The 25,678-nt window shown below is 32.9% G+C and overlaps 1 protein-coding gene across 1 annotated transcript; it reads right to left on the bottom strand.

The window, feature by feature from the left end:
- Nucleotides 1–845: 845 nt before the first annotated feature.
- Nucleotides 846–25,597, bottom strand: LOC126742206 (G protein-coupled receptor kinase 2). The gene is made up of 10 exons (XM_050448798.1): nt 25,217–25,597; nt 24,981–25,076; nt 24,746–24,921; nt 20,178–20,468; nt 14,768–15,073; nt 14,477–14,618; nt 7,297–7,459; nt 7,027–7,216; nt 1,081–1,344; nt 846–1,020 (listed from the first exon to the last, which is right to left on the bottom strand). The coding sequence occupies exons 1-10, from the start codon at nt 25,266–25,268 to the stop codon at nt 955–957; spliced, it is 1,746 nt and encodes a 581-aa protein (XP_050304755.1). The 5' UTR covers nt 25,269–25,597; the 3' UTR covers nt 846–954.
- Nucleotides 25,598–25,678: the final 81 nt, after the last annotated feature.

Here is a 25,678-nt window from a genome sequence, read left to right on the forward strand (position 1 = left end):
TCAACTTGAATTTATTGAATCCCTTATACAATTCTGTTTATCTCATGTCTGTAGTTGTTACTTAGATATAGTATACAGTTTTACTTATAGGAGTTTTTGGGTTTTCTACCTCATTTTGCTTAAGTCTTTTATATTAATTGGAATCCTATTAATCTCCTATAGGAAGAAATTCATTGCATAGCTGTAGCTCAGCTGTAGTAAATACTGTTTTACTTACAGGAGTCTGAGTGGACAGGAACTTGGACTTTTGTGACTTCTACCTTATTTTACTCAAAAATTCCTGCAATATTTTTTATAGCAATTACCAAATCGACTTAAGGTCCAAGAACCTTTACGCCTCTATACTATTATTACTAGCCAATTACACATGTCCGATCGGTCCTAATGACAAAAAACGAAATGTTTTATGCAAAGCAGAGGCCGTTTGTTATCTGTCGGCTCGGATCGGTCGCAACGACCCGAAAACAGATTTTATTGACAAAACAACTACTCAATTAAATTAAAATACCGGAGTCATCTGGTAAGATAATTGATAGTCGAAACAAAAGAGCGCTGATGTCATCGTAAGTGATCCGCCGGTCGGTCATCAATTTAACAAATGACAACCGATCGCTGCTACTAAAACCTTAATAAGACGAACGATAGATAAATCGAGGAATTTTCGGATAATGAAGAGGGTTTCTTTTTTTTTTTGAAAGTCATGTACTGGTGGCTTCTGTGGACTATAAAATACAACTGGACACAACACTATAAAGTTTCGTCTGTCAAATCCATCCTCAGGAATCATTTTATGGCGAATGAATCAAAACAGAGCATACGGTGCGAGAATAACGAACTAACTGTACTTAAGTTTATATACAAATTTATTGGATGTTTAAATAGAAAGACAATGACAAACAAAGGAACTACACAAATCAAAAGCTATGAATAGTTACACAATATGAGAAAAGAGTTCTATGACACCGACGATAGTAGTGACGAGTTGATAGGTACTGGCTGGTTGCGTGGAATTTGCTTCTTCTGGAACCAAACGACTTATATAGAGAACCTGAAAAAACGGGATATTATAACAGTTGGTACCTTCCGTCGAAACGGGAAACAATCGCCGCTTTTGGCCTGCGGTGCGGGTTCCAACACGAGATCCGGGGATCTGGTGTTGTTCGGTCCGAACTGGTTCAGCTGATGGTAACAGTCGGTCTCGATGATTTCGCACTGCCACGGGATCGAGACGCATCCCGTGTTGAATTTCGAGTAAAATGTGGCGTCGTTCTCGTCGATGTTGACGCCCTTTACGGTCGAGAATTGCTCGATGTCCAGGACGTCTTTGGCGTAGACGGCGTGCGGCTAGAAAAATTGGAAACACTTGACAGAGAGGTCTCAATCAAATCAATTCAAATTTCAATAAAAGCAGAATACCTAGAGCTTCTAATCTTTTTGAATCAAATCATATAACTTTGACTGACGGGAAGCGGAAGAAAACTGACTTCAACTTCCTGAAAGTAATTATACCAGTTTTATCTTGAGAATGTTTAGCATTACACAGACTGTTAGTAGAAGCTAAGATATGATTTGTTATTGCGGTTTTTCACTGCCACAAAGTCCCGCGTTTCCAATAACGACTCTTTGATCAACTCTCATATTGTTTTGTTCGGGAAAACTAGACTCGGTACCTCGCCCCAAATTTTCACCCATTGAGCTATCGACCGTTTTCAGTTTAACTACTTTTTATCTCATTCTATTTTTTTTTTATCAGATTAATCGATTTTTATAGATATATAGAATAATATATTATTCGAAGATCCATTTCAGTAAATTTTCTACTTTTTTAGAGGATCACTCGATACTTTTTTGAGTATTTTCTTAGGAATAATAATTTTTTGGGTCTAACACTTTCTGAGCTAGAACCAGTTTTAACCACAAATCTTCAATTTTTAAATCACAAATTAGATTTTTTTTTTCATTATTCTTGGATCTGCTTTCATATAACGTCCAAGCTATTTAACAGATTGGTGAAAATTCTTCACGGTATTGCAGCATGAATTCTCTAGATGAGGGAATGAAGTCTCCAGGATACAGGGTGTCTCAGAAAATTAACGAACATTTAGAAGAATATTTTTTAAAGGGTTCTTACGAAATATTGTGTAATGTTTATTTTACTTAGAAATCAAAATATAAGGTGTCTCACTAATTTTTTTATATTTTGTGTAAAACACCTTATAGATTTATTATAAAAAGCACTTGTAAAAGGTATGAGGAATGTAAGGATTTTAATTTTTTTCTTTAATTTGAACAAATGTCTATATCGCAAAAACTTGAGTAAATACAATTTTGTATAAATTTTCCTCGAAAAATTTCATTGAACACCTATTTCAGCATTTTTTAAATTATATACATACAGGATTTGAAAAAAACAAATTACAAAAAAAATTCACTCAAGTGTTCATAACTCAAAAACTTTATTAGATAAAATTATTAAAATGTGTACATATATTTTTTTTTCAATTCAATTTAACACCTGTTTCAGGATTTTCAAAAATAGGTACAGGAATTTGGAAAAAAAAATTTCACAAAATGTTCATAATTGAAAAACCTGACTAGAGAAATTTATGAAAATGTATACACATTTTTTTCGGATAATTTGACTGGACACCCATTTCAACGTTTTTTAAAACATGTACAAATTTTCAAAAAAAAAATATTAATAAATTAAAAAGAAATCGAAAAAAAGTGTTCATAACTCCAAAATTTTACTAGATATAAATATGAAAATTCGTACACATATTCTTTGAACAATTTAATTTAACACCTATTTCAGTACTTTCAAAAATATGTACAAGATTTAGAATAAAAAATTTTTTTGGAAATAAAAAAAATGGAAAGGTCAGTTATCCATTCTTTCAGGCATTCCAATTCAATTTTCGTTACTTCCAAGTACTTAAAATCATTATTGGTCTCTTACAGGAAGTTGAAATCAGTGTTCATTTCGTTCAAACATTTATGTGTTAAAAAGAACCGGGAAAGAGGGTGTAAGAAACGTAGCCGATGGACAGCGGAAGAATAGAAAGAAATGCAGTCTAGATATCGGACAACGTCGTCATACATTTTAAACCGATACAAGGTGTTAATAAAGTATGTAGACAAACTTTAAGCATCGAGTACTTGGTCAATTTGAAGCCTAATGGCTGTCTTTGTTTTCAAGCGCGTGCATTTAGGGTTACCAGATCAAAACTTGCCTATCCAGGACAAGCCCTAACGAAAATCCGGAAAAAAAATTATTTTTTACTAAAAATTTTTTTTTTACGCTTGCTCGACGAAAAACATTTTGCCCAGATGAACTTTGATTTTTACTAATAAAACAAAACCAAAATCATATTTTTTGATTAGAAACTTGAACTTGATTAGAAACTGAGTTACAAAGTATACATATATATCAATAACAAAACAAAAATAATTCAATCACTTTAAAGATACTTTTCACTGCTTTGTATTTTGTTTAAAAGAGTTAAATTTTCTGGCAAAAGCATAAAATCATAAAACTCTAAACAACTCATATGTTTGAAATTATAGGTAGTCATAACTATTCCTTTCACAGAAGATAAAAGCAGTCTATTTCTTTCTTTGGTCCACTGAGCGGTGATAAGTGAAAATATTCTTTCCACATTGGCATTGTGAGATGGGATGGGCTGCTTTTAGTAATTGTGAAAATATTTCTTCGGAAATACTCTCATTAAAGTATTTTGCCCATTTTTCGTTAGTAGGCAAATTGTGGTCATTAGAGACAAACTTTTCCATTATATATTTTTTTAAGTTACAAAATTCATCAAAAAATTTAGTGTCATCGATTTCGACTCCTTTTGATGTTAAATATACTAATGAGGGCATAACGTCCCTGTCCCAATCATAATTAGTAATATCATTTAAGCTCATCCATTTGAAACAGGAATTCTTCAAATGGTTTGAGCCAGTTTTTTAAATATTGAATTGAATTATTATACAAATCAAATAACTCTAATTTTATTTGGTCACATTCGGGTTCTAAACCATTTTCAATGCACTTAATAAAAATTTCTCGAACTTTTAAAGGAATGAATTTGTTAGCTGCTCTTTCTTCTAAAGTAAAAATAACATTTTCTAAAATTGCCATTGTTTCCAATACAGAATTGTTCTGACGTTCAATCTTTTCTATATTTGTATGAAAAACAGACATCAAAGAATGGACAAGAAAAAGATAGGCCTCTGAAAAATCGTTTTCAAAATATGAGGAACATCATCTTGAGACAAGAAATATGCCTTGAGAGCGTAAAACATTTTTAAAACCCTTTCAATAGCGGGAAACAAAGATAGCCATCTAGTTTTAGAGTGATATAAAAGAGTCTCATGTTCTGTGCCCGCAAATTCACAAAATTCTTTTAGTGATTCAACTCGTACAGTGTAAATACTAAAGTTAGTTGAACATTTTAAGTATGATGGTTTCTATATCAACTTTTAATTTGTCACAACTATGGTGCACTGTATTATTGATTACATGAGAGGGACAACCTACACCAACCAAATTTTGATTAACTTTAGATTTTAATTTCTTAATAACATTATTTTGACCTTTTCTGCCTATGCCACCAAAATTTGTATTGCAATTATCCCCTGAGAATGCGACAAATTTTTTTTCTAAATTATTTTTTTAAGCGTATCTAAAATTAAATCACAAATCGTTTCTGCTGTTTCGTTTGGAGCACTCCTAATGTCTAATAATTTAGTTTGATTTCCTTCATTTTTATAAACAAAATACTGTATCAGCATTGGAAACATTTTTAGTGCGTTATGATTGCTTGCATCTGTAGCTACACCAATATATGAAATCTTGTTTTTGTTTATTTCGTGGAGAGTCATTTCAAGAGTATATGGTCCAATTACACTATTTATAATAGCCTCGACCTTAGTTCGTCCACAGGTAACCTTCTTGGCTGTTGCCGAATCATGGTAAATTGCTTTATTTAACTAAGAATAAAAACATAAAATTATTATAAACTACACACATAAAATAATAATTAAAAATGTACCTTGGGTGTACAATCCATGGACTTATAAGATTGGTGATGGCAAACTGTATGGAAAGCTAATGTTGCTTCAGCAGCTTTTATTGATTTGGTTTCTCCAGAAGTAACCATAAAATTTTGAAGGCCAGAAGTTCCCGCTTGAGCTCTTAACATTTGTTTGTGCTTCTCTTTATTTATATGGGTCTCAATATCAAGCTTGCCTTTATGAGCAATTGATATTGAAGAATTGCACACATTGCAAATTACCTCACTGGTGGTTTTTCCTTTCTTAAAGGAAGGGTATAACCGAAAAATTTCATCTGAATAAGTACATTTTCGTTTTGGTATCACCAAAAACCAATTTCAGAATTTTAACAAGATATAATTAAAAATCTTCACTAATAAAACCTAAAAAGTCGTGAACTGCTTAACGTTACCGTAAACACTGTGAAAATAATGTAAATAAATGCATTGGAGATTCCCCGAAAGTAAAAACCTCTTGCCGCGCATGCCGTTATAGACGAGCGATTGACATACCGATGCGACGCCACTTTATTTATTCCGCTAAAGACTAAAGGTGAATTTACACTACTAAATTTATCGGCGATTTGAAATATCTAAATGTTTTCAAAATAATTGACTATTTTGCATGTTTTATGTTCTTTCTTGTCTTAAAGAAAAACCCGGACGTTTAAGAAAAATCCGCCCGGACGTAGCAAAAACCCGAACCTGTGCGTCTGGTAACCCTACGTGCATTATCACTAAAGAAGAAAGTCCAGAAGATAATAAAACGTATTTATTGAACAGTTGGTATAACCATATTGTACGTTTTACAAGTAGATGAGGCTCAATAATATAATTGTCTTATTACTATAATTGGTTGCAATTATAGAAAATAATTTATTACAATCAAGCTATCTCAATACAAGGATTTCATCTTACAATACTTTGCAAGGCACTTGAATTAATTTCTTGTCTCTTCCAGGCTAAAAATTAAACATCTACAAAATATTATTATGTGGTTTATGCATGATGGCGCACCCCCACATTTTTCATTAAATGACAGACAATATTTGAATGGCAGTGTACCCAAATAAATGTATAAGTAGAAGTAATGATGCCCTCGTAAATTGGCCCCCAAGTTCTCCAGATTTAGCTTCTCTGGATTTTTTTTTCTGTGGACGTATTAAGGCCGTACGATAACGGTGAATAATCAACACGAACTATGGCAACGCATTCAAGACGCAACAAATAATCTTCCAGCAGAAGTTATGCAGAGAACTAATTTTAATTTTTTTAAGCGTGTAATAAATTAATCTCGTGCTTAAATAAAAGGCCTAATTTTCTTTATTTAAAATATTTGAATATACCGTTACTACATAGAACATCTAAAAGCTAAATTATCGCGAAAACGCATAACTTTAGCGGCTTTTAACAAAAAAAGAACCTTTTTTTGCTTAAAATTGATGAGGAAATTGTCTTTTTTTTCAAGGAAAAACAAAAAAATATATCGAGAAAAAAGTTATAGACTTTTTAAACCATTAGAAATGCAGTGTGAAGCGCCAGCTGATGGCCACAGTGAAAGGGTGCGCATATTCTAGTTTGGCATTCCAAAAACCCCTGAATACACATTTTTAAAGTAATACGTAAAAAAATTATTACAAATTTGAAAAAAAAAAATCGATTTTCATTTTTAACTTTACCATCCTGTAGGTCAGATTCGGAGCAATTTCGTACTAAGGTAAGTTGCTTTAAATCAGTCTATTTTGATCTCAGGATTAGGTGGTGAGATTTTGTAAAGACTATGCATTTGGGAACACCCTGTGTATAAAGATTCATAACTGCAACGAATGACATTTTCTTATATCATGTATTTTTGCTCATCTTTTGGAAATAAATATTTTTTTAAATCTAATGATAACTCGTTACTTTATTATCGGATTTTCCGGTTTTAAAGACACTTTGACCGCAAAGAAAACCCAATACAACTTACGTCAGGAATAAACGGCGGATCGACCATACCGGCCTCCAATCTTCTCCAATTAATACTCTGGAAAAACGGATGCTGTTTGACGAGTAGAGCGCCGTGACGGTCCGCTTTACCCCCTAACCGATCCACTGGGCTTTTGGTAAGCAACTGCTGGCAAAAGGATTTCGAGTCTTCACTAAATTTATTTGAGTATCTGGGAAGCACCGAGAGAAAATCGTTAGAAAGCAATCGAGACAGTGAACATCCCCACAGTTGAGGAAAGTCTTAACTTACCGTTCTGGCTCGGATTTAACGCGCCGATCCACCTCCTCCCTTTTCACTTTCTCCCTACGGGCCCTAAAGGGCGCCTGGCCCTCGATCATTTCGTAAACGAGACACCCGAAACTGAACCAGTCCGGGCTGAAGCTGTACCGCTCGTTATCGATCACTTCTGGCGCTAAATCATGAAGATAATTATGATTTTATAAAGGTTCTCTCTATACACTTATAACCAATGATAGACCCAATATGCTTATAATATCCGTAAATAGAAAAAATATATAGAAATACTACATATGTTACACGTGTAGATATATAATATTTGGCCGCTATGCACAAAAAATTCGCAATAAGATTCTATGACCCAACAAGGAAAATTCTTAATTCATTGCTTGACTGCGATGTTGCACCGAGCCATTAGTGCAAAGCGTGGCTTTTTCCAGTGATTTTTGTATTTTTCGAAAACTCTAATATGATTGTTAAGTGTTCTGTGTGCCAAAAGAGCAGCATTTCGAACGAAAATGTTTCTTTTCACAGGTAAGGAAGTATGATTGTCAAAAAACAGAGTACTTAGAATACAGTGGCATGGTCCGACGATCCAATTTCTATTTTCTTAAATATAAATACAATTATTAAGATGAAAAAAAAAAGTTGAAAAGATCTATAAATTATATATAATAATTCTAATAATCATTGGATTTTATTTAAAGCACTTTTGTTATTTTTTAACTTTAGATCTTAATTGCTCTATAACTGTCACACGAAAGCTTATAAAAAATGAATAGAAATTTAAATAAAATAATTTAAAAAAAATTAATATAAGGCTTCCATGAGCCTTTACATTTTAAACTATTTTTTTTAGAATGAAATACCTCAGTAATTTCTTTAATAATAACATTTCTAAGATCTATAATAAATGTATATAAGTACCTAATTAGGATTGAGGATAATAAATGTACTTTGCTATTATATATTTCTTTAAATTTCTATCCTATGTCAAGAAGAAAAACAGTTCTGTACTATTTAAAAAAAAAAATAAGTTTGAAAATTTAAGTAATTGACTTGTTATTTGTTTACTGTTAATTAATGCAGAAGATTTTCATAAACACAAAAATTACTATAATCCAATTGATTCCATAATACACCATCTTTGACTAATGTACAGCTAAAGGCAATATTAATCTTTTAAGTTGCAAGTTATACTCTATATATCTCTCTCTATATGTATATATATCAATATATAGAGAAATACAAACTTATTATAGTGTAGCGGTCTCTGAGTAATAAAACTCATTGGTTGTTCTTAATATTTTGCCATATATTTTAGTGTCTTTTTTAGGAGCAAGTACCTGAAAATAAGAAGCATGTTCAAATGTAAAGGAATTGACAATAATAAAACTATAAATTTATTTGTCATTTGTCCTTTCACTTGTTCCACTGTGCTTCTCTCACATCTTTGGTACTCATGTCGTATTTCTTAGTATTATCTCTTAAATAGAAAAATATTCTCTCTTATATATTTCTAGTACTTATGCCTTTAGTCCTAATTTTCTGCGGTCTTCCTTGTTTTTTACGATTTAGTGGTATACATTTTATAGCAATTTTGGGCTGATTTTTTGCTTCCATCCTTATGTCCAAGGTAAGTACCATAACATCGGTTTTTGCTCTATATCTGTCATTATTGAACCATTTATTTTCATTTGTTGTCGTACGTCGTCATTTCTGAATCTATCTCTTCTTGTTATAACCAGTGATCTCCCAAATATATCCATTTCAATCGCTTCAAGTTTTCTTAGATTTTGTTAGATACGTGTAAACATTGCAACTAGTTACTTCAACTAGATCTAATTGGATGTTAGATTATTCAACTCCTATAGGGAAATATTTTGTTTTCTGTGTATTGATTTCCAGTTCCCAGGTATTATACTCTTCCTGCAATCTTCGCGCTATATATTGTAAGTCGTCTTTATCGTTCGCTGTGATAACTTGGTCGTCAGCAAATTGTGTAGATTATAAAAGCAAATGTGTACGATGTAGATTTATCTCGATACACTTTTTTCCACTAGTACATAGATTTTAAACAACGTAGGTGATGCACAGCAGCCTTGGCCTAAACCTTTATCTAGCGGGAACTTTTTTAATAACTTATTAACGATTTTTTACTTTAGACGATGTTCGATCATACAGGTTTTCTAGAGCTTCTATTATAGTGTGACTAAGATCGGTTTCCTGTTAAACTACCCACATTTTCTTGATAGAGACTGTATTATAGGGTTTATGAAGATCTATGAACATAAGATGGGTTTTTTAATTGGCGGCTCTTAAGGAGAAAATATTATCCGTATACGCTTTTTCTGTTCGAAATCCTGTAATTTTAAATGGCACTAAATTTTCCATCTTCCTTCACCAAAAAATTAATGCAAGTTGAAGTGATTTATCAGTAAAAAATATGTCGTTTTAAAATGAAAGCAATGTATATGCCTCTTTTCATTCTGTAGAGACAGAATCCCTATTTAGGTATTGGGTGCTGCCTCAAGTGAGTTGTTGTAACAGTTTTTCTAACGCACAGTTGATTAGTTCAGTGGGTACTCCTCCTGGATCTGCAACATGACCGTTTTTAAAATTTCCTAAGAAGCCCTGATCTTTAAATTCTTTAACTTTTGAAAATGTCTAATATATTGTCTGATAAGCAGGAAATCATTCTTGGAGGTCTTACATGTCGGAACGTAAATACATTTTGAGGTCCCTGATTGAAATTTCATATTCAACCATAGTATTAGAGCCAATGATTATTTTACTTAGTTATTGTGTTAAGCATCTAGAATAGTCGTTATTGAATATCAAAAAATAGGCATTAATTGAAATTGTATATATAATGAAACATAATGAATGAATATATATTTTTTCTTGACTTGATACATTATTCCATTTGGCCACTTTTATTCATCAATATTTTGCCTCAAAACTTTTGGGGTACCAAAATGCCATAAACTTTTCAATGTTTTTGTCAATATCAACTTATTATTTTTAGTTTATGACCTCAATCAGTTTTGTCATTTATTTTAATGAACCTATATCAACACATGAACCAATAGCTGAAAAAAGTTCACAAGGATCATCTTTTATTGCTGGTTCTTAACTAACAAGTGTTTTATAGCTTTAAAAGTACATATTTTTTTTTGTTTTGGGGAGGAATTGTTGACAATTAGATACCTTTAATTATTCGTTTACATCTTATATATTATTTACTATGCGATCATGGTTCTATTGTATGTTATATTATTTATTTAGAACCATATCACCTGCATCATCTTCAAGAAAAGCTAGGGCTGCTGAACCTTAATTTCAAAATGAAATAGTGCCTAAATCAGATGTGGCTTAAACAATATTCAGAAAAACAAATTTATTACTTGTATAATTTAAATTAGATTCTCTTCCCAATTTCCATTTTAATTTTATAAAACGTTACATAGAGAATCCGACGACTTTTCTACTTCTACGAACCAATGTAATAAAGATTAAGGAAAGAGATATTAAGATCGGAAGAGGAAAACATAATATGTTGTAAATAACGGTGAGGAGACCAAGGTTTCGCCTCAGAAATGTATCCGATGGTTCTACATGGAAATAAAATTCAATGTTCTCTTGTAACTCAGTTGCCTTAATCATAATATTAAGTACCAGAGTATTCCATATTTTAGCACGTGGTTGCATCCGCTTTTTTAGGTCCGAACGCGGTTTATTTGAGACCACTTTATCGAGGTCACAGAAATTGATTCGCGTTTTTTCTGTATTAGATTAATTTGGGATTTGATTTGTTGGTGACCAAATTTAAAAAAAAAAAAAAAACCATGGCAGAAATCTATGGTGAACATCAAGAAAAAATTATAAGGAAAATGAGCAAATTTCGATTTTTTAGGCATATATTCGGAATTTTAAAACTCTCTAAACGGCATATTGTTAGGTTTGAAAATGCGCAACTTTTCTCTAATTTAACCATCTGCAAATCTTTTTAAAAAATAAAAACGAAAATTAAAAACATTCTTTTAAAAATTAAAAACGAATAATTTATGAACTAAACATCAACCCCGTATTTATTAGAACAAATAACCTCACTTTTTTCTATAAGCTTATACAGGGTGTTTCAGGACTATGGGATCAAACTTCTAGGGGTTGTTCAGTGCAACAGTAAAACCCATTTGAGTATAGGAACCCATGTCCGGAAATGTGTCACTAAGCCACTACGGCCCTAAGACGCGTTTAAATTTAGAAAAATAATGAATTACCTAAATAGGATCTGATACAGTTATTTTTACCTTTTGTATATGATACCATCACAACAATTGTTCAAAATGTCTTCCTCCAACCTCAATACACCGATTTAAACGCCGCACATGATTTCGGCGGACTACACTAAAAATTTGATCCTCGTTTTGAATGATTTCAAATGTTGCTGTTATTCGTTCAATTAAGTCTAGCTCTGATTCTACTGGAGTTTCGTAGACTAAAGACTTTACATGTTCCCACAAGAAAAAATCGAGCGACGTTAAATCGGGTGACCTAGGAGGCCAAGAAACTGCTCCACCTCTGGCAATCCAACGGTGCCCAAACCGCTGAGCCAAATACTCGCGTACTTGTACAGCAAAGTGAGCCGGCGCTCCATCATGCTGAAACCACATTTGCTGTCTAACGTTTAGTGGAACATTTCCAAGGAGTTCTGGGAGAACTTCCTCCAAGAAACGTAGATAAATAGGTCCGCTGTTAACTGTTCCGGTAGAAGGTATGGCCCAATTAAATAATCATCAACAATGCCTGCCCATACGTTGACAGACCAACGATTCTGATGTTTTCTTGGAAAAATTGCATAAGGATTTTCTTGAAATTTCTTGAAATGAACCGCAATAAACTTTTTGTATCCAGGATGCTGTCGTTCGGGATAACGTTCATGATACAACCGCGATCCTGCTCGTGCATTGCAGTTTGTTGCTCCGTATGCCACATGCATATCCGCCAATTCTTGATTGGTAAAGTTTTCCATTAGCAATAAATGTTTAAAAATTGTAAGCTATAAAATTTTTAAACATGACATTGATAAGCGTTGATTTTAAACAATTGTTGTTATGGTCTCATGTACAAAAGGTAAAAATAAATGCAGCAGATCCTATTTAGGTAATTAATGTTTTTTATAAATTTTAACGCGTCTTAGGGCCGTAGTGACGCATTTCCGGACATGGGTTCCTATACTCAAGCGGATTCTTCTGTTGCACTGAACAACCCCCCAGAAGTTTGATCCCATAGTTCTGAAACACCCTGTACTGACCCCCTAAGAGAGCGTACTATTTAAAAAGGGGCACCAGAAGATGGTTTTTTCTACTTATTTTCGAAACGGTTTAAAATAAGACTTTGAAAGGCTCTCGTAATTCTTATATGCTGAATTCGGATATGGATTTGTACATTACTTAGGCACGTATCATTTAGGGGGTGAGCTTCAAAAAAGCACTTTTTTTTGTCAAATTTTAAGATGTTCAGATTTTTTGCGTCATAAAGTACCTCTTGGTTGGTATCATTAGGAGCCTGCATCAAAACTACGCTGCATAGTATTATTTACAATAACAATTTTTATAAAAACTTGTTAGCAGGCAAACCAATAACAATACTACTTTATCGCAGGTAAATGTTCAAACAACTTTCCATTTTCTTGAATGCACAACCTGGATTTTTTTTGAATATTTTAAGAATTTCAAATCGGTCTTTTATTTGATCTGAATCTGCGATAATTCGCCTATGAACTCTTCACGGGTATCAATTTCTGTGGCATAAATAATATTACGCATATTACCCTAAAGGTAATAATCCAGAGGATTCAGGTCGGGCGATCGTGCTGGCCAGTTTATTAGACCACCTCGACCTGTAAAATTATAGTCTAACCAGTTTCTCAACAGTCGGCTGTAGTGGGTCTGAAAGTTTTAAAATTTTATTTTAAGCCATAGGTAGAAAAAACCATCTTCAGGTGCCGACTTCTCAATGGGACGTTGCTTTTTTAGGAGGCCGGTATATGTCTCTAGGAAAAGTGAGGTTATCTTTAACCAATAAATACAGGGTTAATGTTGGCAGTAATTTTGGGACACTTGTATAATGTCCTATTATACTTAAGTTTCACAGGTGACAAATTTGAAACCATCCTCCTATATTTTCTAAAAAATTGTAATGATTTCTAAGAGGATTCTAGCCTAAAAAAAATTTGCTTACGTATTAGCTTAATAAATGCCGGAAATGGCCACCATACAATAATACAGATTTTGCTCAAAACGTTGCCACACATTTTGCAATACTGCAGTCGTGATTTCAAAGCAGCTCTATGTAGATTCCACCTGTCAGATTACTAGATAAGATAAATGGGTCGACTATAATTATCGCCAAAGATACAAGGTACAAATATTTAATTTTTGCGGGTATTAGATTGATACCTATACTGCATTAGGAAAGAAATGTGAAACACATGAGAGTTTAATTTTCGTCCTACTACGAATAATGATAACCAATAAATTATTTCTTTCATTACAAAACAAAATAAATACAGTAGTCTAGCTAGTACTAGTTCAATACAGTAGTAAATCTAGTAGTAGTATTTCATGCATATTATCCTCTTTTATTTTTTTTATTTATGATATTATTTTTTTTCTTTTTGTACGTAGCGCTAGTGGTATTAGAATAGCTGCTAAAGCCAATGTTTTATTGCTTCTATATGCAGTTCTATTTCGGCTGAGTAATGTTTAACAAAAAAAGCTAAGTTGGTCATACTATTGATACGGTTATATGACCATAGCACAGGAATAGTCAATGTCGATGGAAGGATCATCACCAGTGCTCCATTTCAAAAAAACACCAGGAATGCATTAGACAGGGATAAATAAAAGAAGATTTTCTAAACCACAACTTAAATGGAAACCATGAAATCACGACACTTCAGTCATGAAGTATACGACTAGAGAGAATTGCATTTACTCTACTTTTATTTTTTTATGTATATTATTACTAATTTTTTTTTGTGAATTTTCTTGATGTTCACTGCCTAAACAAACCCAACATGTTATCAGCTAACTGGAAAGAGTTTAGATATTTGATTTTAAGGCCTAAAAAGTGCTACAAACCTAAACTATAAAAGATTTTTAACGACTACAACTAGCGAAATTACCCATATAGCCTACAGTGCCGACTCTACCCCGCACCGATTCCCCCTCGGGCAAAACAATGGCCAATCCGAGATCGGAAATCCTCACGTGTCCGTTATCGTCCAGTAAAATGTTCTCCGGTTTACAATCCCTATAGACTATACCCTAAAGGACAAAAAAAAGCAAGAATTATTATATGTTTTTCTTAATATAAGGAGCATTTCTATCGCAATATCTTCTTTTGATAAATAAATGGTTTTGAAATTGAATTCTAAGAAAAACTCCATATTGAATCTCGTTCGTTTTTTTTTTACCTGTTTATGTAAATGTTCGATTCCGCAAACGACTTCGGCAGCATAAAACCGCGTCCGATTAATATCCAGACCGGGATCGCCGCCCATGTTGTAAATGTGGAATTTTAAGTCGCCTCCGCTCATGATGGTCAATACCAAACATAATGCGTCTTTCGTCTCGTAGGCGTACGTTAAATTGACGACGAAACGTGAATTGATTTTCTCCAGGATTTGTTTCTCGATAAGTACCATGGCCTCGCCTTTACGCTTCTTGATTCGTTTCTTTTCTAATTTTTTGCACGCGTACATCTTACCGGTAGCTCGAACCTAGAACCAACCCCAAATTTTAGTTTTTATTTAAGTACAAAGTAATATATTACGTCAGGGAAAACTTTTTTAAATTTTAAAAAAAATTGCGAAAAACGTCTCAGTTACCCAACCCAACTGTGCGATTAAAGTAAAAGTCGCAAATAAAGAAACTAAACTGTTATGTTGTGAAATGCATGACAAAAGTGCAGTTAGTGCAAAAAGTGCCCAAGTAACAATTTAGGTTCTAAAAAGGTTATAAATAACTCCTAGAACCTGTTTAATAAAAACTATTGATTATGCCATTAAGCACAAACAACGTTATTTATTAGCCCGCATAACCTCCTATAGTAAAAAAAGGCCCAGCCCTAAAGAGGTTGTCGTTGCCAATAGGCCCTGGCCAATTTGAAACCAGATCGCATATCACAGAACCTATATAGCTAATAGAAATAACCTTTATCGAACCCGAAGATGCCTAAGAGTAACCTGTATAGAACCTGAAAGCTTTTATGCCTACCTGTTTACAACCCTTTAGCAAAGTCCTTTTAGACTTTTAGGTGGTTATATAGTTTGGCCTGTTGGCCGGCTTTTGGCATTTCAGATACATATTGAAGTATTAAAATTTTGCCATTTAGTTTTAAAATGGTATTTCAGAGATACCAAAGTATAAAAATCTGACCTTTTAGTTTTTAAATATGATACAGCCAGGGTAAAAACAAGACAACGCCAAAATAAAAAGCAATGGCGACAATTTCAGTAAGTATGACTTTAATTTAGAAAAAACTATATTATACTGGGTATTATACTAGTTATTATCCATATAGATGACCGATTTTCATTGCGCACACCAGTTTCTTGAAAAAGTTGGGTGTAATTTAACTGTAAAACACGCGCGACTTTGATATCTTACAAATTAAACATTATTCAGTGCCAATAAAAAAATAAAAAATTTATATATTTTTATTTCTGAGATGCTTTAGTGATAATATGTACTTAAATTCTCCAGTGTCTTTATATATTATCTAAATTGTTTACATATTACATTATTTTTGCCTGTATTTGAATAGCTTATAAAAATGGAAGAATTACATTTACATTTTCTTCAAAATGGACGCCTAGCAGGGTATGCTTTTAAGCTGCTATAATAACTTAAGTAAGTATCAAAAGCTATGTCGTAGGACAAAAGGCTTAAAAAAATGCCAGTGGGTTTTAAAAAAAGCTAAAACAGGGCTAACTAGCATCTTCCAGGACTTATAGGCCACTTTTAATAACCAATTAGCTGGCAAAGTCTGGGCGAATTTCAATAAATGGCTTTTAGGCATTTAGTAGGATTAGTCATTATTTATTACTACGCGGGATTTCTTGAGTCTTCTTTATTGCAATTCAGTTTGCGTTTGGTTTTGGTGGTTCCATACAGATTGTTGCAAGTTTAGAGGTTATGAGTACCAAATCATTTTTCTCTTAACACACCCATGCAATATTTTAATTCAAAGTATATTAGCACCACAAAAAAATTGAAGAAATATAATGATTGGAAGAGAAAATCAACACTGTCAGATGTTATTTGCTGCCAACAATCGACGACAACCAACCTATTGGCGATCCGGTGTTGCCATGTCTTATTGCTAAAGGACCGTTTATACTTAATATTAACGCTAACGCTATGGGATCGTTTAAATTTTTGAGTAACGTTCGGATTCATGCTTATTCGTGCTGTTGAGGATAAACGTCACGAATAAGTCGTGACGTTCACAACACTAGTCATAACAAATTACATTTTTTATTTAATTTTACTCTTTTTTAATGGGTTTTGACTTGTTAAAGTTAAAAAAAAAGCTTCAACAATAAAGGTAATTTATGTTTAGATTTATATTCTTTATAAATTTTGGATTTTTTTATTAGTAAATTTAATAAATACATAAATATAATACATATAGCAGGTTTTTAAATATTTCAAACTTAAAAATTGTATAATATTGGACTTCATATTTTGGTATGTTTTTGGTTACTGTGAGCAATCATACCTACTTTAATCCTTGTATTAACACTACATTTTTGTCTTTGTAATAGTATTTTAGATTGAATTAAGTTGATTAGGTACTGGAAAACCTATTGGATCAAACTTTAACCTAAGCAATATTTTTTTTAGAAAATGCCATTTAAAGTGGGCCAAACTATAGAACGGGGAATGACATGTATATCAGCAGTCCCAAACGGGTGGGAGAAAGATGGAACATTATGGTGGCCTCCAAAGTCACAAATAGGTGCCGTATTGGATGAAAGCTCCGCTTCAAAAGATAAATGGAAATCATTCTCCTGTATAGTAAAAAAACAGTTCAAGACGTACAAAGAGGCATCAGAGGAAGCAGAAAATATGGAAGCGGAAACGGACACAGAGCAAGAAGAACAAGATACTAGAAAGCATGGAGATAGCTTAACCATATTTAAAAAAAATATTTTGGTTTCTTTCTATGTTATGATATATTTCTTGCAAGCACTTACTTAATCCATTATGCCAATATTGACCTCCCGCAATATTCCGTAAATTTATTTTACATGGAGTAACCAAAAAAGTTCTAGGGTCCTTCGGAAACTTGACCTCTGTATTTTTATTTAAAATTTTTAAAAGATCTTTAATGGCAACGTGTCTAATGTTATATTTCAGTGCCCAATCTTTTAAATCTTGACTAAAATCAAATTTCTTAAAGTCGTCAATTTTAACATCTTCATTCCAATCCATCGATGAACTTGATTGTTCTGAAGCCAGTTTTTTTGTTAAGCCACTGGTACTGGCATCGTGAATATCTGATTCTAGAGGATCAGGTTCAATGCCAAGACCGCTATCAGTTAAATTACCAGAATTATCTTCTTCCGGTGTATCTATTGCAAACTAAATTTTTTTTTTACGTTATAATCTACCAAAAATGTCAATATTTTATTTGTCATATTTACCTGACCAGTTGTAATTCGTTGGAAATTTCGCTTTACTTTTTTTTAAAATTAACACTTCTTACAATTTTGTGCCAAGACATCCCTGTATTCTAAGAATAAATGACGTAGGATTTAATAGTCGCGACCGTCCGCAAACTGTGTTTTATTGTGACTAGTTGGTTAAAACTTTAACCCATAAAGTTATCTTATTATCCATATGACTTTTAGCAAGTCCTTTAGGTGTTAAAAAATGCTATATTTTCCGGAATAGGCCGTATAAAGTGCCAAATAGTTAGGCAATTGATTCAAGACCATATGGTTCTGAATAGGTAATTTTAATGCTAAAATCGTTCTATATTGGAATTTTGATTGCCAAATTAATGCTGAAATATAACCTCTCCAAAACCTTATTATCTCAAAACCATCACGCCCTCGTTTATGGCCATAACAACGTTATTGTTGACACTTGACTAGAACTAATTAGATTTTTAATTTACCTAAGGTTCCTAGTTCCTATTAGCACAAAATTTAACCTAAATAGTTCCATCAAGCAAGCCAATGACTATTGCAGAACCTTGGTGCGGCTAAAAGGCAACTTTAAAAACCAACTGCTTGAGAACATGTTACTTGGGTGACCAAACATCGCGTAGTACGACCTTTATGGATAACATTATAACAAGCCTTGGAACAAAAAGCAAATAACCAAGAACAAAAAGAAACCACAAAACAATATATCATTTTTATACCAAGTCAAGAAAATAAAAAACAACAAATGTATTAAATACAGTGTTTCAGTTAACTATCCCTGAAAATAAAATCATGGATTCGTTCCAGACCAAAACTTAACATTGCAGGTATTTAAAAAAATAAAGAGGATTGAGTGTACATTAAGTGGAGAGGATGGAAATCTATTCTTCAATATAGATCTTACTAGTGTCAACCAGAAACTTCTTAAAATTACTTGTGACTCTAAACAGGACCATATGTTAACGGCAATATATTGTAAAAATTGCAAGATTTATTTTTTAAAGTGCATTAAAATTTTTTAATAGAATAATAACCTAATATATTGTACCTAAATATGAGTTTACGAAATAAATCTGAGGACCTTATAGAAATTATTGATAAAAGTAAACAAGATATCCACAATGAACCTGGACATTTTAACCGCTGTACATCATTGTACAGACTCTAGAAGTGGTGGTGCAAGCTTGTTTATTGAGGATATAAAAAGCACTTTTAAAGAAAGTAATTGCAATTCGGTGACTGTTCATTATGTGAAGTGATGTGATGTCTAATGAAGAAGTGTACAATGCAACCAAAATAGGGACTCTAGAAACACTTTTAGAAGTTTATTTCTTTGATCAACAATAAAAACCTAAACTAATTTAAATATATCACGAGTGAAGAACTACTATAATCATCCAACAATTACTTTATGAATAATGACTCTGTTACATTACAAACATTTCCCTTCTAATATAGTGACGACTGTGGTGGAAACAAGAACAATGAAGCAACTTTGTCATATTCTTAAGATCTAATTGCAATAATTTATCATTGACATTCATATGCACCAACCAACCCTTAACTTTCACTCATTGCCCTATATTATGACTATATACATATTAGCATAGGATCACTATACTTTCTGCACCATAATACTTCTCTGCAATTCATTAATTTATTACCCTTTTGGCTTTACAATACTCCCCAGTAAATATTTATGGGTTATAACTAGATAGAGGTTGTTATTAGTGTACAGTAGAAAAAATGTAAATTCTTTTGTGGCTGTATTCACTCAGAAATAGTTTTAATATAAATATACCTGCTGTTAGAAATATGTACATTGTAATCCAGTTTTATACAAAGGATGCCATCTACGTCTAGGTTTGTTAAGCTTGAATTCAGTAATATTGTGGGTAGAGATTTAGAGCAGTATGACTAAAAGAGGGCACTAGTTGTGTTGAATTTTGTTTTATTTAATATACACATGTTTGCTGTTAGGTTATGTGTCTGTCTGTCAGTCGTCCGGTTTTAAAATAATGAGCTGTAATTTGTCGTTTTCTTTGTCTTAATAAATCTTATTTTATCAAACCGAGATATATTTTTTATTACTAGATTCCCACATGTCCTTTTTAGAATTTTAGATGAAATATATATGACTTGAATTAATAAATAAATAAGTACTCACCTGACATGCACACACCTCCCCAAAACCGCCCTTGCCCAATACGCGATACATCCTAAAAGTTTTATGGGTAACGGGTTGAGATTCCAGCCATTTCCATTGCAGGTAGCGATGGAAGTACATCGATTTCGTGAACTCCACAAACGGTTCGCCTGATAAGTAGGACCTGACCGACTGTACGAATCTATAAAACAGATCCATGTTTCGGCCGTTGTCTAAGTGATCCCCCTCGGTAAACAACTGATCAGTTTCGGGGATTTGGATCGTTTTCTTTTGTTCTGGATTATCTAGGAACTGATTAAGAGAAGATAGAAGAGAAGAATTATGCAAAGCATTTTTACAGGTCAAAAGTAAAGTCATAACAAAAAAGAGATTAACCCTCCGTTAGGCGCGCCGGTGACCATTGTCACCCACGTGTACAATTCAATACGCAAAATTATATCCGATACCTTTACGCAGACGACGCTTTTAGTACCTTCCCAACTCTGTTTAAGAAAGCATCTTCGTGATCGGCAACGTTGTGGTATTTAACATTATTTTATTTATGTAGACAATCATTTTTTATTATTTGTTTTAAATATTTCACTCCACAAATGGACATAAATATGTATGTTTTAGGAAAACATTCGAATTTTTTATTATTTTGTCTTATTTTTTATATCCAAACTATTATATTCATGAATATGTTTGTTTTAGAAAAATGTCTGAGCCAAAGAATAAAAAACTGAAAATGGAGCCAAGTAGGGATCCTCAGATGTGGCTAAAGTGGTTTGAAGAGCCAAGTGATGACGCAATTTCTGAAGCTGAGGATGAAAGTGATCTAGACGAGGTTGACCATATTTCAGAAAGTGATTACATGACGGACTCTGAGCAAGAAGTTAGTGATACAGAGGAAGTGTGATACAAGAGGATTTGTCACAAAATGTTTACATGGGGAAAGATTCTTAGACAAAATGGCGTCAGTCACATCCTATTACAAATGTTCGTACTAGAGCCCACAATATCATTACCCACCTTCCAGGTCCAAAAAATAATGCTCGTGAAACAAAAACAGATATTGACATTATAAGTTTATTTTTGGATGATAACATTTTACGTATAATTTGTCATTCTACTAATATTTACATCGAAAAGATCCGCAGTAAATTTCAACGTGATCGTGATGCTAGGCCTACGGACATAATTGAAATCAAGGCATTTATTGGATTGCTATATCTAACAGGGTCTCTGGGAAATTCAAGGGAGAATGTACGATTTTTGTGGGATTACTCAAAAGGCAATGGCTTAGAATCTTGTTATTTGACCATGAGCGAAAAAAGATTTAGATTTATTTTGCGATGTTTACGGTTCGATGATATACGAGATCGAGAAAGTCGCAAAACTATTGACAAACTTGCACCAATCAGGGAAGTTTTTGAGCTAATAACCAAGTATTATTCTCCCAGTGAGTATCTTACGGTCGATGAGCAACTGTTGGCATTCAGAGGTAGATGCAGTTTCAAGCAGTATATACCTAGTAAGCCAGCGAAGTATAGGGTAAAGGTTTTTGCTTTGGCTGGTTCTAAGACTGCTTACACTATTAATTTAGAAACCTATGTTGGAAAGCAACCTGATGGCCCATACCAAATGAGTAACTCAGCCGAAGATATTGTTTTACGTTTGATAGAGCCCGTTCAAGATAGTAACAGAAACATTACGGGCGACAACTGGTTCACAAGCCTTCCTCTGGCTAAAAAACTTCTGAATAATAAAAAACTAACATATGTTGGCACGATAAGGAAAAATAAACGTGAAATACCCAAGGAATTTCTACCAGATAAATTTAAAATGCCAGCGTCTTCCATTTTTGGATTTCAAGAAGACGTAACTTTAGTTTCATATTGTCCAAAAAAAAATAAAACAGTATTATTACTGTCAAGTATGCATCATAGTCCTTCGATTGACCAGTCATCTAACGGTAAAAACAAACCTGAAATTATAACATTTTATAATTCGACAAAAATTGGTGTGGATTTGGTCGATCAGCTTTGTGGAAATTATGATGTGTCAAGAACTACGAGACGCTGGCCTATGGTACTCTTTTTTGACCTGCTTAATATAATAGGAATTAACGCAGCCTGCATTTATAATTCTTATAATTTTAACAAAACAGTGAGAAAAACCGAATTTTTACAAAATGTAAGTTGGCAATTGATAAAGCCACAAATAGAACGACGATCAAATATTGTGTCTATTCCCAGAGAATAACGAAGGCGGGCGAAGCTGTTATTGGATGGAGAGGAAGCTGAACCAATTATTGCTCGCCGAAATGGATCGTGCGGGCGCTGTTATCAGTGTGGACGTCAAAGAGATAAAAGTACAAGAAAATGGTGCTTCAAATGCCAACAGTGGACCTGTGGAGAGCATCTGCGTGAAATATGTACGAATTGTTTTGAAAATTAGTAATACTCACTTTATCAGTAAATAAAAATTTTTCACTACCATCTCTGTATTTTTATTTATTTAATTTAGGAATTATTTAGAATAAAGAAAGAAATATTTTTTTTGCAAATATTTAATAATTAGGAGCTGGGTGACACATGTCACCCGCGGGACTATCCACGTAACAAACTTAGGCGCGCTTAACGGAGGGTTAAAATTGGACACTACTATACTAATAAAATCCTTTTTTTTAAATGAACTTTTAAAACATAATAACCAAGATAGATAAAAGATGTTACCAGTTGATATCCTTATTATAATGTACAAATTCTTCAACGTTATAAAAGCTATTTCTTAAGAAGATTTAAATTTATTCTTTGAAACTGCTGTAGCGGAAAGTTCTAACACTTGGGTAAAGTATAAATAATGGATGCATGTATAATTAGAATATTTTCATAATTTGTTTATGTCAAGGTAAAATAATTCCTTAGGAAAGAAATAAGAGTAAAAACATGACTCTGAGTTAACTATCTTGGTAGTGACAGCAATTTTGGTTAAGTAACTTTTTTTCTTATTACCAACTTTTCACTATTTCCAAGAATATTTTCATGAAATATCAAGAATACAGAATCATTTCAGTTTCTTACAGAATCATTTTATATACAAACGTTTCTTATATCTCAAAAACTGCCCGAGTTAGAGGCAATTTTCCGGACCAATGTCCAAGAATCACAAAATTTGAGGTTTCCAATCACATAATTCAACATCCAGATTTTTTCATTCATTGGCTGACATTTTTGGGTATAACTCAGGAACTACTTGGAATATTTTAATAATTTTTATACATCAAGGTAAAGTAATTCCTTATGAAGGATTTAAGGGTGAAACATGACTCTGAGTTAACTCTGTTGGTGGTTATAGAAATTTTGGTTAGGATATTTTTTTTTAAATTTTCTTAGCAAATTGTCACTATTTTTGAGAATATTTTACAGAAATATCAAGAATATTCTTAAAAAGGTTTCAGATACATTTCTTATCAAATAATTTCATATATGAAGGTTTCTTGTATCTTAAAAACTGGCTGAACTAGAGACAATTTTGCCAACTAATATCCAAGAGCCACTGAATTTGAGGTATAACTTATTGGAATATTTTTTTTATGTCAAGGTAAAGTGATTCCTTAGGAAAGATTTAAGGGTAAAAACATGATGCTGGACTAATATTTTAGAAGTTACAGGAGTTTTGTTTAAGGCACTTTTTTATGGCATAGACTATTTTAAAGGCAAATTAATTATAATAGGGACTTTAAAGGGACACAATATAACAAATTCCAAATAAAATGAATTGATTTTGGCAACTTGTTACTTAGTTCTGAGACATGTTGGTCCCAAATCCAGGAAACATCAAGGTGTTTCCTTAACACCCAGGAATCAGATACTGTTGGCAATATTTAAATTGAGAGTTTGCTGTATTAAGACACAAGTTTATTTATCAAAAACCATCTATTCACATCTGACTGTGCCTCAACAGTGACTTTAGAATTTTGGAAAAAGACAAAATCTTTTTGTCCCTGACACTTGAAACCATCCTTTAAGTCTTTTCCAACTGATTAAAACTGAGTTTTTGTGTTATACCTGATTAAAAAAATTTAAAATTGGAGCAGTTAAAGACACTGTAAATCTAAAAACTGCCTAAAAAGCAAAAAATGACCTTAGTGACTATTGGTAAGAAAAAAGAAGATTACTTTGAGGCACTTTAAACCATCTTTTTAGCCTGAATAACATACATTTTAAAAGGAACTCTAAGCACATTATAGGAGTTCAATTTGAATGATTACATAATCTCATTCAATATGCAAAAATCCATTAATCATTTGGCATCTTTTCCTGTAAACGTAAATTATTTTAAACTAACATGTGTTCAAACACCATTTGTTTACCAAAAGCCAATTAATCTATTAATTTTACACTTGTTCAACAATCAAGATTTTAATGATGATTTACTTAATAATCTTAAGTCAATTACTTGTTTATTTGTCACACACTAGACGCTCAAGTACAAAGTATGTAAACCACCTTTTATCAGTAACTATTCAATTAAAATTAAGCTTGTTAATCAAAAACAATCATACTAAAAGGAGTTTTTGTTACCTGTTTAATTATGGCCACCAGTTCATGTCTTTGATCATCAGTCTCGACTTCATATTGTTTGGCAACGTCAAGCAGAAGGAAGCAACGGTGGTACTGTAAAGCTTGCAGCTCACACCATTGCCCGAATAGGAGTTTGCCTATCGGTTGCTGTTCTACTATGAATTCGTACCGAACATCTATTAAAAAATGTTATAATAAACATTATAGGATTAGTTATGTAACAGGTTGGACAAACCTATTTTATTAACTAGCTCAAGGCATTGGGATATATGGGGAAACTGGAGGATTTTCTTCCATTTTTTGCTCTTTCCCTTATTATTATCAGATCCACCTGAAAATTTTATTGAAGTCATAATTAAAGGCTTCATGGGGAGGGGTTTGATGTGAACAGTAAAGACTTAAAAACAGTAGGGCTCTATTCTAGTTATCTAGAGCTACTTGCATTAACCTATTGATATAGTTAGGACTTACCTTCCCTAGCCTTAAGGTAAACTGTGTTGGCCACAATATTTTCCAATTCCATGAGTTCCAGCGTGATTAAATTGGTGAATTTAAACGGTCGGGTGAAACTATAGACTCAAATCCCCGGGATTACATGGGAGTCTCCGACTGTAACATCCTTACACAACGAGTTTGGTTGGTTTTACCGATACTCATATCTGGACTGACACCAGCGTTGTACAAAGTTGATAAATTAGGACCGGGGACATTAGACTACCGTTCCCCAATGATATTTCCCAATTTAACGTTCGGGAAAGCCTTTAAATCGGATATTTTTTCTGTTTGTAAATAAAAACATAAAAAGGGCGTGCCTAAAACACGGACCCTAAAACACGGTCAAATCGGCATTGTCGTGATTATAAAATTTGATTAGAGATTACGGAGATTGACAGGTGACAAGTGACGATGACAGGAGCAATCTTAAGCAATTTC

This window comes from Anthonomus grandis, chromosome 11 (genome assembly GCF_022605725.1).
Source record: "Anthonomus grandis grandis chromosome 11, icAntGran1.3, whole genome shotgun sequence".
Lineage (NCBI taxonomy): Eukaryota > Metazoa > Arthropoda > Insecta > Coleoptera > Curculionidae > Anthonomus > Anthonomus grandis.

What these genes read in the sequence shown, in the direction of transcription:
- LOC126742206 (XM_050448798.1), bottom strand. Translation starts at nt 25,268, where the DNA reads ATGGAATTGGAAAATATTGTGGCCAACACAGTTTACCTTAAGGCTAGG. An exon ending in TGAGCTAGTTAATAAAATAG is followed by an intron (nt 24,922 to 24,980) that starts GTTTGTCCAACC and finishes ATTTTTTAATAG; the next exon opens with ATGTTCGGTACGAATTCATA. An exon ending in GGGAGGTGTGTGCATGTCAG is followed by an intron (nt 15,074 to 20,177) that starts GTGAGTACTTAT and finishes GGTTGGTTCTAG; the next exon opens with GTTCGAGCTACCGGTAAGAT.